Here is a 12,333-nt window from a genome sequence, read left to right as displayed (position 1 = left end):
TTGAGGGTGTACACCACCTCCTTTGTGCGCGGTTGGACGGAACATCTGACTGCAGCAGGACGGCCACGCGGGATGTCCTCCAGGATGGTGAGTACATGGAAGAGCTCTTGAGAGTGCTGGGGTGGCAATGGGGAAAGGGGACGCACTTTGTATGAGTGAGAAGCTCCAATCATCTGCTGGGGAAGATAGTGTGTACCAAAGCAAACCTCATCCTTGTCTTTGAAATCCAAGAGAAGAATTGATGCTCGTGGAAACAAGAGATAACAAAAAAATATCTGGGGAGCTGGGAGAAATCAATGTTGGAAACAGCAGTCGCCTGTGTGTGCTGTGCAGGTTGTGGTGCAGTGTTGTGTTCCTGCCTGTGGAGCAGCGCTAAGTGCTTGTATTTATTGTTCTTGAAATTGGCGGCTGGTAAAGCCCTGAAAGCTCTGAGGGAGCCATCGTTCATTACTGACCTGCTACAGTATTATTAGTAAGAATTCTGCCTGTCTGCCCTGTTTTCTTTTGTGAAAATTAAACTCCAAGTGGTGCCCTCCCCTCACTCCCCCCCCCCCCCCCCCCCCATGTATTTAACACAGATCTCACAAGTTCCTCACAGCAGCTGGGAACACAGCCCAGCCAAAACCATCAAGAACAGGACTCAGCTTAAACCACATGGCAGATGATTTTATTATGGCACATACAAGGTCTGTTCGCTCTCATATTTTGAGAGGAATGCTGCTTTTTTTTGTGGCCATTTTGTGGCTGTTGCTGAAAAAGAGAACTGAAACAAGTTGTTGCTCAAAGCTCAGCCCTTTGAGGCTGCTCACACCTGCAGCCTTGCTGGGCTTCCCCTGTCTTGGGCTGGGGGGCTGCTGCCCTTGTTTTGCTGTTATCCTTCTGCTCCTCCTTTAAAACCCCTTTTCCTCGGTTTCTTACCAAACTCCTTAGTCTCTTCTGCCTTAATATCCGCTCATTTTCTTCCCACTAAGTCTCCTGGCTCACCGTTCAACCCAGACTTGTGTTGTTGTCACAGCTTTCTTCATTTGGTCTACAAGCTCTTTGGGGCAGGGCAGTCTTTGTGCTGGGCTTAAAACATGAAATGGGATTTCAAGGTCATGAGGACCTGACGGTCACCATGTGACCCTCCCTGTGTTCCCCGAGTCACTGTTTCACACCCACCTCCCCTGTTTGCCAGGACATCCTCCATCTCTTTTATTCACTCTCCTTTGTTCCTCTGAGTTGGCCCCACAAGAAGACTTCAGGGCTGTGCCCGTTCTGTGTCCAAGATATAGGATGGCTTGGGTTGGAAGGGACCTCAAGGATCATCAGGCTCCAACCCCTTGCTGCAGGCAGGGCTGCCAACCTCCATATATGATACTAGACCAGATGGATGGGACAAGCCTGGCAAGACAAAAGTAGCTACAACTAGCTCAAGTATGACAACCACACAGCTATGGGTATCTCGTATCATCACAGCATACTCATCATCAGGCTACAAATGCCCAGTGGCTAAGGGATAGGAAGCTCTGCTTTGGGGACCTGACAGGTGGTGGTATCATCTGTCATCACTTCCTGAGATCTGCCATATCCCAGGATGTGCTTCTTGCTTCTCAGCATGATAAACAACAGCTGACCGACTCCAGTGGGTAAGTTCACCTCTGCTGTCTGTGCAGTGCTGTCACGCAGGGATCATTCATAGGCACGTGTGAAGGGTTTTGAGAAGGCAGAGCAGGCAGGTGGCTAACTACCCTGCCCTACCACCTGCTTTGAGTTGGGACGTGGTTTGGGATTTACTCCTGTGGTTGCCTCTTCTGGTGATAAGACTAGCAGCAATCCTGTCTGGAAAAGAAGTTAACTGATTTCCTTGCCTCATGATTATAGAGGGAAGGAGGAGTAAGGAAGGAGTTTAGATTTTGCTCTGTCCGGTTCATGTCCTGTTAACAGAATCCCCTCTGAAAAAAGACACCAGCATTGAAGACAGCTCACACGCATAGGAAGAAAGGAGCCTGAGAGCTGTAGATGTCCCTGTTCATTGCAGGGAGTAGGACTAGATGGCCTTTCAAGGTCCCTTCCAACTTAAACGGTTCTATGATTCTGTAATAATAGAGTCACACACGCAGTGACATTGATGCTGTACAGCATCACACCTGTGGTTTTTGCACTTAGCTATTAATAGCTGGCAAACGTGTTAGCCTACAGCGGGTGTCAGAGGATAACCTGAAGAGGCAGTGATGCAGTTGTTTACACATTAACTACTGCAGTGGCTTCTCTGTGTAGACAGCACAGGGAAAATCTGCAGGGAATTGTCTCTCTCTCTCCCCCTTTGGAATCTGTTAATGTCACTCAAGATCCATAACACAGAGAGAACGTGGCACACACTCGTACTTTAATCTCAGAGCGCTACATAAAGCAATGGCAGTGACCTGCTTTTTCAGTCTATAACTGGCTTTCTACAAATGCTGCCATAAAGCTTTATTTTTCCCCTTGCATACATTTCTGTTTTTCAGATTGTGAAAAGAGCATTAAAAGCATCCCCGATGGTTAATGAGTCCTCCAACGTGAAATTAAGCATGAACAATCAGAAAGATGTCAAAATGGTAATTACTGAGATGCACCACATTTGCTCACAAGAGCTGAGATGACGTTGATGCTTCTGAAAAGACAGAGCCGAAAAAGAAGAATGATTTTATTGCTTGTGGTAATCTTTGTAGTTTTCAATCCTACTTGGAAACAAGTGAGTCACAAACCCCTCATTGATTTATCCAGTAGGATGATCAAACCTTGCCAAGCAGGAGTAATGTGGACCCCAGTCCTGCAGCCCTCGCTTATGCAAGAATACCCCCGCTTCCTTCATTAGCACAGATGCTAGTGAGAGCCAAGTGTGTAAATGGCGTTGGTATCTCTTATCCTGATATAAATAAGCTTTGATTACATGCAGTTCCTCTGAAAGGAATGGTATGCTTTACATAACATGCTGTAATTCATTCTAAGGCCTCACTTACCCCTTTTCACCCAACCTTGTGAAGCCTTGTGCTGTCTGACACTGGGCAGACTGTCCTTCAAGCTTGGTCTCACCACAAGAAGCTTCTGGAATCACTGGATTAATTCGACATGCTTGTAGCACCTGGCATTCCAAACTCACAGCATGGTGACAGCCAAGATATGATTTCAAAACACACCTCTGGCCTGAGAAATGTCTTCTAAAACCTCTGCCTTCACTGTTCCCGGGGTGAAGTTCACAACCATTAAAAAGTGGCGGGATTCTCTTTGCCGTCAGTGAAAAGGAGAACAAGCAGGAAGGCAAAATTTGAAGTTGACATTTGGTTTAAAAGCATTTTTCTCCCACTGCCTGAAACTGACGGCAGCGCTGCAGATCTTTAAAGGAAAAAAAAGCATAGTAAAATGAAAAGTAAGAGACTCTATTCACATAGAAACTGAAACAGATGCCTTCAGAACAAACTGGCTTCCACTCGATTTTCATATGTGCCATTTCAGGAGTTCACATTTATAGCTTACAGCCTCTTGACTTCTCCTTCCCAGACTCACTTCTCCTGCCTGGAAGGGTCCAGATGCTCAGCTCTGAATCGTACATTGCCTTCCATGGGGCAGGGAATTCTCCCAGCTCCATTTCTTTTTTCCCCCATGACTTGATTATTTTCCTCTTTACAGCACTGGATCTCGCAGTTAATTCTGTGCTGTGGATTTCCTTGCTTTGTTGTTTTTTTGATGGAGATATTGTTTAACACTCATTTGTCCCACACTAAACTAAAAATAGTGAACGTCAAACTAATCTGAGAGGAAAAGCTCATTTCTGACATGTTGGCACACCAAAGATTAAAAGACAACTAAACTCACAGTCCTTACACAAACCAACCCCTATTTAGGTCACAGTCCTCATCTGAAGTGATGCATCTAGGAATGCTGTCTGTCAGCAGCTGAAAGCACGAATGTTCAATGGTTTTAATTTACTCACCTGTGACAGGTAGTTTATTCATTAGCTGCTGTGTGGGTGACTGAGGTGGGTTCTTCGTTCTTATCCTGTTTGGATTCTCTTCCAGCTTCAAATCTCTGGGATAATTTTGATGCTTGGTTTTGTTGCCCTGATGGCTGTTCACTTCATGAGAGCAAACAGCACAGTTGATGGGAAGGGAGAAGAAACAGTTGTCAGTGTTCACCAGGAGATGGAGGAGGGAGAACTCTATGGAGATCTCCGGAGAACCGCAGAAACTGAAGAGGACACAAATAGATCCAATGATTCCTGCAGGTAAGCCAGGCCCAATGGCTCGTGGAGAAGTAATCACCAGGTAGAGAAATAGCTACAACAGCATTGTTTGGATGTAGGATTACTATTAGTAATCTCCTAGTGGAGGAGTGGTAGGAATAGTAACAGAGCTATGGTCCTGTCTCCAACCGTCCTCCCTTTGCAGCAGAATAAGAGGCAATGGGGTGAGCAGCAGGTACTGTACATCATGGCTGGTGCTTGGTTTCCTGCTTGGGTCACGGCTGCTCACTTAACACTGTACAATTGTTGTTGCAGCTTTGAACTTGTGGAAAGCATTCCTTACGACTTAGCTTTTGAGATAAATAGCACTGCAGCCAAACCCTTGTACCACGCCTGGATGAACCTCCTTGATATAGCCCAGGAAGAAATTCATGTGGCTTCTTACTATTGGTCCCTTACTGCGAAAGACATCAGTGTCAACGACTCATCTTCAAAGCAGGTAGGGTGAAATCAGTGATGGAGGTTGCATGTCTCATGTCCATGTGGCAGATGGCAAATGGCACACTGACTGTACGGCCTGCCTTAAGCCACTTAGCACGGGGGCTCCCTATTGCAGGGTTGTTCTCCTGGACACTCTGTGTGCCCAGTGGGGCCTCTCTTGCTCTGCTGCAGAAAGCAAATGTGACAGGCCTGTTTGCTGCTTTGGGCAGAGTCACTGCCTTCCTCCTGAGGTGCTTCCTCATCATCCTCAGGGCCCATTGCCCCTTCCTCCCAGGTGGTGTAGCTTGACTCACATCCTCCACTTGAGAAGTGGCAGATGTGAGGCTGAGCCCTGCCTCCTTTCAAGGGGCAGCTCAGTCCAGCACTGTCTCTGTTACTTATATAATAAAATGCAATAAATAACACACAGTGCATTGTGCAGGGTGAAGAAATTCTGAAGAGATTTGAGAGACTGCTTGCAGAGAATGTCTCTGTGTACATTGCAGCAAGTATGCCAACTTTGGTTATGAATTCAACTGACCTTGAGCTTCTAGAGAGAAAAGGTAATTATCTCAGTTGGTGGTGTCCTCTGAACTTCAGTACTGCTATCTCACGGGAGATGCTATCCTTGTTTACAGTGGCCTGAAAAATTGTGGTGAGGTGAGGGTCGGCCTCTTCTCTCTAGTAGTAACAATAGGATAAGAGGTAGAGGGCTTAAGTTGCAGCAGGGGAGGTTCAGGTTGGATATTAGGGAACATTTCCTCTCAGAGAGTGGTGATGCATTGGCACAAGCTGCCTGGGGAGGTGGTGGAGTCACTATCCTTGGAGGTGTTCAGGAAAAGGGCAGATGTGGCACTGACTGACATGGTCTAGAGTGATAACAGGCATGGGCTGATGGTTGGACTACATGATCTTATTGGTCTTTCCAATCTTACTGATTTTGTGATTCTGTGATTGCACGTTCTGGCTGCCAGGGAGACAGTACAGTATGCCACCTCCATGCTGTACCTAAGCTTACTTCTTCCTTCTCCATCTTTCTTTAGGAGCTCATATAAAAAGAATTGATTTTGGACGTTTGACAGGAGGAGTTTTGCACAGTAAATTTTGGATCATAGACATGAAACACATATATATTGGTAGTGCAAATATGGACTGGAGATCTTTATCTCAGGTAAGCTCTGCCATTGCATGTTCAAACACCTGGGGGAGAATTAACATCCAAGAACACAACAGAAAATCCTAACAATGTAAAATGTTGACTGAGAGGGACAAACAGCAAAGAAACCACTGAGGGAGGAGGAGGCTCTTTCTGGGGCTGTGACACAGTGTGCTGTCTTTGCAGGTGAAAGAGTTTGGTGCTGTGATATACAACTGCAGCTGCTTAGCCAAAGACCTCTGGAAAACATTTCGAACTTACTGGGATCTTGGACATGCTGGTGCTACCATCCCAAACCCTTGGCCTCGAAACTATTCTACCCACATAAACAACTCTCGGCCTCTGGAAGTAGAATTCAATGGAACCTTGACAAAAGTCTATTTTTCTGTAAGTATGCTTTAAATAACAACACAGACTATAAACTGTGTTTAAGTTTTGACTAGAAAAGTTTTCTTTTTAGTGCTCCTTAGCTACTTCTGCTCTAAATGGGTAGTGATTAAGTCAACAGGTTACTACTCAAGGAATACGGGGTAACATGGCTTGGGCTATCAGGTTGTTCGGTAAGGAAAGGATGCACATCTCCTGTGGGCTTAATATATCAGTGAGTGTCTGACCCAATGGGACATGAAAAGCATGAGGAATACTCTGCCTCAAATGCTTTATGGTATTGCAGTGAAAACTGAACAGGCTCAAATGTGAATCCATCACAGTTTGACAAAAGAATGAAGTCACTGACCTGCATGTTCTCTTCTGACAGGCTTCTCCTCCTGCATTTTGTCCAGAAGGTCGCACCCATGACCTCTTTGCTATTATCAGTGTTATCAGTGCGGCACATAAATTCGTCTATATTTCTGTTATGGATTATTTCCCTACCAGCCGTTTTGTTCACCCAGAAAGGTATGATTTTAATCCTGACCAAACTGGTTGACAGCCAAACTTGGGCTGTTTCAAAGGAAGATGTTTGATTCTTTCCCTAACACCAACTTGCAGTGAAAATAATTCAGCTTTATTTTGAGTAGAAAGAGTGGAAGATATGCTCCGCGTTCATGGCTGCAACTTGTGATGTACAGGAAGGATGTTTTACATCCTTCCCTACCCTTCTGCTTTCTTTGCATTTTGAAGCAGCCTCCTCAAACAGCAAGAAAACTGCAAAATGCCAGATTAGGGACAGTTGGGTGTAGCTCCATTAAAAACACAGTGCACCAGCAATATGAATAGAAGAAGGAATGGGAACAGCAGAAATATATATGATATCAGACTTCTCAAAGAAAATATTGCTTTGCCCCTTCGGTTCCTGTTTCTTTCTTTCTGTTCTTCACTTCTAACAGGACTAACAGAAAGCTTCTGGGCCATGGGCCAGCCACAAAGATTCCAAATCTTCTTTGATATGCTTGGATTAGGATGTATATGTGCAAGAAAGTGCTATGAGCGTTACCTGCTTACAACATCTGTGAGCTTTCCAGTCATCTAAATAAGCTGACTGAGAAAGTAGCTCATGCAAACCATTATGGACGAGGTGGCTTGTCAAGAATAGAGTGAACCCTAGGTTACCATTTTGCCATAATTATTCATCATGTCCATTTTTCCCCCTCTTAGGAATGGAAGTGCTAATACTAGTCATATCTCATCTGAAGCCCTAAATCCACCATTTGTGACATCTAGGGCTTGATCTGATACGAATGGGAGTTTGAAAGGCTGTGGGGGAAGCAGCACTGGGCTTCTGGCTATCTCCACAGCAACCAGCTGCAGTAGGGTGAATAGGGGCTGATTAGTTCAGCTTTGGTCTTTCCAGCAGCTGAGGCAGGGGAATGAAGCTGCTGTCCTGATGCTTGAGTGTTAATCAACTAGGAACCAATATGCTGGAAAAATGGAAGCTGTTCAAAAACAGCATACTGAAGGGAGCAAGAAGAGATGAGAGGGAAGAGAGGCCACGCTGACTGATGGCACAGGGCTGCTGTGGATCCTAGATGCAGTCTCCAGGTGTCTGAAATGGCCATGTGAACAGTTCTTAGGTTGTCCTCTGGGTTCTGCCCTGTTGTTTCCACTTCATGCTGTATGATCAGGCTTTCCATTGGAGTTGTTGGTTAGTTCCTAAGGAAATGAGCATGATGGCGTTGTTCTGTGTATGTATGCACGTACATGCTCTTTACTAGGTTCTGTGCTTTTTGATCCATTCCAAGTTTGGCAGAGATTGGTGGTCTTAAAATACACTGTGAGAAGACCTGGTTGGGTATGTGTCAGAAATCTCTTGTATCCCTCCCAGGGCGGCACGAGCATTCCTCTTACTAGATAACAGAATTCCCATTTCTGCACAGTGTCATTTGTGTTCCCTGTTTGTTGTAGGAATTTTTCAAGGCAACCTTTACAAAAATCCTCCTCTCTCTGCCCACCTGCTTTTCTCTAGATACTGGCCAGCCATTGACAATGCTCTGAGACGTGTGGCTTTCGACTACAGAGTACAAATCCGGCTTCTGGTCAGCTGCTGGACCCACACCGACCCATCCATGCTCCACTACCTGAGGTCCCTGAGTGCTCTCAACAACCCTCACACCCACATGAGTGTCAGCGTGGTATGATAATGTGATAGTAACCATCTGAATGAGGACCTGATGGTCTTATGATCTTGTCTGTGTGGACTATCTCAGATAGCTCTAGTATCATGTCTTTTTGGCAGTTGAGAGCTCCTCTACTTGCCTCTATATGTTGAGACTTTTTTTTGTTCTACAATTAATATTACATTGTAGGCATTAGAATGGAAAGCACAGAGCGAGGAGAGGGTTCAGGTTGGACATTAGGAAACATTTATTCTCCAGAAGAGTGGTGGTGCGTTGGCACAGGCCAATGGGGAGGTGGTGGAGTTGCTGTCCCTGGAGGTGTTCAGGAAAAGGGGCACAAAGGGACGTGGTCAATGGGCAGGTGATGGTAGACTGGGGTTGGAGAAGATGATCTTAGTAGTCTTTTCCAACTGTAATGATTCAATGATGTGGAAGCTCCCAACACAGTGCACTTACCAGAACAGAAAGAAATAGGTTTTTAAAAGATTTGGGGGGGGGGAGAGAGGAACAACCACAAAACAGAAGAACAGAAATGTAGATTTTAGTGAGATTTCACACAAAAAGTTTGGTATTGCTGCTATCTGCAGTACTCACTGTGCCTGTGATCAGCCCCTTTTAGCACAAAATAAGAGCAGCAATCAGTGGTAAATGCAGATCTATTAAACAGCTGCCTAAAACTGCATTTAATTGTCTGCCCTGTAATGATAATAGCTGTGTCACTAATGGGACATTGTGAAGCAAACATTATCCTTATCTGATCTCAATTGCTTATCAAATTTTATGTATAGTGGAAATAGTATTTGTTAGTTTTCTTGGATAGGAGTAAAATCTCTTTTATGGTACATTTAATACTAGTGTGTGGATTACTCTCTTATTTCTCCAGCATTCTATTATATGAAAATGTAGGAAATCTGCACCAGCCTGTTTCTCTTATGGTATTTCTATGTATGTTTTAATTTCTTCCCATCCAGAAACTCTTCATTGTTCCAGTTTTGAATCACACAAATATTCCTTATGGGAGAGTGAATCACAACAAATTTATGGTCACAGACAAAGCAGCCTATATTGGTGTGTATCCCATGATTACAACTGCTTAAAAGAATCTGTGGATCCTGTAGGGCTGAGATTGGGACGGGATGGGCTTCAATATCACAAAAAGAGTTCATTTTGTCATAGAAAGTAGATGAATATAACAAAATACACATCTATGTCAGAATGTCTGCTTTGGGTATAGGAGTAGAGGTGGAAAAGCGAGGAAATATAATGTAGGTTAAGTTCAGGAGGAGATTATCTTATATGAGAGTGGACCATTAAGAACAGAGTATGCTGAGTCTGAGTGTGCAGTTTATAACAAGCACAGTGGGAACTTCACAAACTGTGTGCTCAGAATGATGCAGCGATAGCTGATGCTCTGGTATAGAACATCACTGTGCTTTAATAAAAAGGAATTGCTGGGAGGGTTTAATTCCACGCGCTATTTGCTGAGCAGAATTCTAGGAATGGAAATGAGGAAACTCTAGTGTCAACTGCTGCTCCATTCCTGAAAATGGGGATGGTGTTATTTTTGTGCTCTTTTATTCGAATGCCTCTAAAATGGAATGCAGGAGGGGTCTGTCATTTCAGTCAGTCCGTGCTCCAAGCAGTGCCAGCAGGCAGCCTGACCTTCTGACAGGCTGAGGACCTGCAGCTCCAGTCACCTTTAACGGCACTTGCTTCTTGTTGTCTCTTGAAGATAGGTGTGCAGAGAAGTTGTTTTCATGCCTAAGCACCCTCTGCAACTGACAGATTTTTCTGGCAAGGTGTGAAGACCAGAAGAACTGCTAAGGGCTAAAGCATGTATTTCTTTTTTTACACAATGTTTGGTTTTTCTGGATGGCGGTGGTTTTGGAGAGAACCCTCCTCAGTGCTTACAGGTGGATCCCAGCTTTGTCTGGTTTAAAAGCAGGCACTGCATGTTGAGCTCAGAGCAGCTCCTGAGGATGTATTATTGATCAGGGATCCAGTTTCTCCTCTCGTTTTCCTTTAACATGTAAAGATCAGTTCTGAAGCTCATTTGTTGCTAGACCTGTGTTTCTGATGGAATAAGAAGTGCTTGAGGCTATTTTATTGGTCCCATGCTGCCCCACAGATTAAACAGTTAAGTAGACTGAGGATTTTTTGTTTTTTAAATGCAGAGCCCCATATCAAACGCCAGCTTTTACCCTCTGCATATACTAACACTGTATTTACGATGAGCAGATATCACGCAGTAAGGAATCAGAAGCCTTAGGGCAGCAGTCAACACTGACCTCCCGAAACTTGAGCTGTGCAATAAGAAAGAGCTGACCTGATTTTTGCTGCTTGTCGGCCCTCATGAAATTTGCAGTTGTGCAGCACCTCGGCAAAGCAAGGCAATGTGCATTCAACAAGCACAGAGATCAAACAAAATGCTGGAAAATGAATGCTTTCTAATTAGCCTCTTTTGCATTACGTAGGAACTTCCAATTGGTCAGAAGATTACTTCACTAACACGGCCGGCGTGGGACTAATTATCAAGCAGAGTTCAACCAACCTGCAGAGAAAGCAACGGCCTGTCCAGGAGCAATTAAAAAGCATTTTTGAGCGAGACTGGAATTCCAGATATTCAGTGAATGTGGAGGATGTGCAAGGTCAGAAAGACTGCAACTGGAGGGACAGACTCTGAAGTGAACAGGAGAACGCATTTAAAAGGGAACTTCTCATAGCTGAGTCTCCCTGCCTGCTCATCAGCCAGTGTGTGATGTTTCCTTTGATGTGTACCATTAGCCCATCTCAGAGTTAATGAAATACAGATGGTGTTGTAGCACAGTCTGATATTAAAGAGAACATGGGAAGATGTGATCAGGTCTGAATACACTGGAGAAGTACGTCATTATTGCTGTACTGTGCTTATCCTGGGAAGCTTTCTATTCAGCCATAGTGTTCCACTAACAGTGTTTGCTTACCATGTGCTTAGGCATTTTTCAAATAAAGTCCTGGTCCCTATAATTGAGCAATGCAAGTAATCATCACTTACAACAGCAAGGTCGGAGTTTTTAAAAGCATCTAGGCACTTGTGGCACATGGGATGTGCTTATAAAGGTTGAATCTAATCAGGCTGGATGGGGCTCTGAGCACCTGGTGGAGCTGTAGGTGTCCCTACTCATTGCAGGGGGTTGAATTAGGTGGCCCTTAACTCAAACGTTTCTATGACTCCAAATCACTGCTTTTCACCAGTTATACTTCACAGGTTTATTAACCTGCACCAACAAATACATCTGGCCACAGACTGTAGGGATACGTGCACGCAGGAGTAACAACTGCCGAGATTTGACCCACTACGAAGAGCTCACGTGAACAGTCGGTGATTTTGAGAATCTGAGGCTTTAAAGGTTCCAGCACGACGATTTTCAATAGAGGAGCGTATCCTCTAGATGGCACTCGAAGCAAGTTTTGCAGCAGCAGAAAACTACTTCCTCCTTCCCTTAGGAGCTCAAACCTGACAGCGCTGGGTAAGTTGTGTAGTGAGGCAGTTTCTGGGTAAGTTACGAGAATGGAATGTTGGGATGAGGCTCAACTTACAAAGGAAAAACGGATGTTTATTAGAGTGATCTTTATTTTCTTTACTGCCATCACCTGTCTTGGTTGTTTCTTTTTCTCCACAAGTGAAGGAGAGGTTTGCAATTGAGGCAATTAACTGAATCTTAGTGGAACTTGAGTTTGGTTTCTTGATATCTTCTCTTTGCTTGATCACTATTAAAAAGGTTGAACATGGTGAAAATTGTAACTGGGCCTTGAATCTCTTCAGTATTTTCATTTTTCTACTTGCAAAGCAGTATTCATCTGTATCCTTATCCTCCCACCCATTGTTTGTCTCATTTAGATTGTGATTTCTTTAAGGTCTTTCCCAAATGTAATTAATTAGTATTTTTAATTACCAT

At 44.3% G+C, this 12,333-nt stretch overlaps 1 protein-coding gene across 1 annotated transcript; it reads left to right on the top strand.

Moving 5' to 3' along the window:
• PLD4 (phospholipase D family member 4) lies at positions 1–12,177 on the top strand. Its single transcript, XM_072338403.1, has 11 exons — positions 1–87; positions 2,490–2,579; positions 4,041–4,246; positions 4,520–4,703; positions 5,127–5,247; positions 5,728–5,855; positions 6,027–6,227; positions 6,598–6,737; positions 8,245–8,410; positions 9,367–9,463; positions 10,870–12,177. The coding sequence occupies exons 1-11, from the start codon at positions 73–75 to the stop codon at positions 11,076–11,078; spliced, it is 1,557 nt and encodes a 518-aa protein (XP_072194504.1). The 5' UTR covers positions 1–72; the 3' UTR covers positions 11,079–12,177.
• Positions 12,178–12,333: the final 156 nt, after the last annotated feature.

The sequence above is a fragment of the Excalfactoria chinensis genome, chromosome 5, assembly GCF_039878825.1.
Source record: "Excalfactoria chinensis isolate bCotChi1 chromosome 5, bCotChi1.hap2, whole genome shotgun sequence".
Taxonomy (NCBI): domain Eukaryota; kingdom Metazoa; phylum Chordata; class Aves; order Galliformes; family Phasianidae; genus Excalfactoria; species Excalfactoria chinensis.
This window is presented reverse-complemented; position numbering and strand designations above follow the sequence as displayed.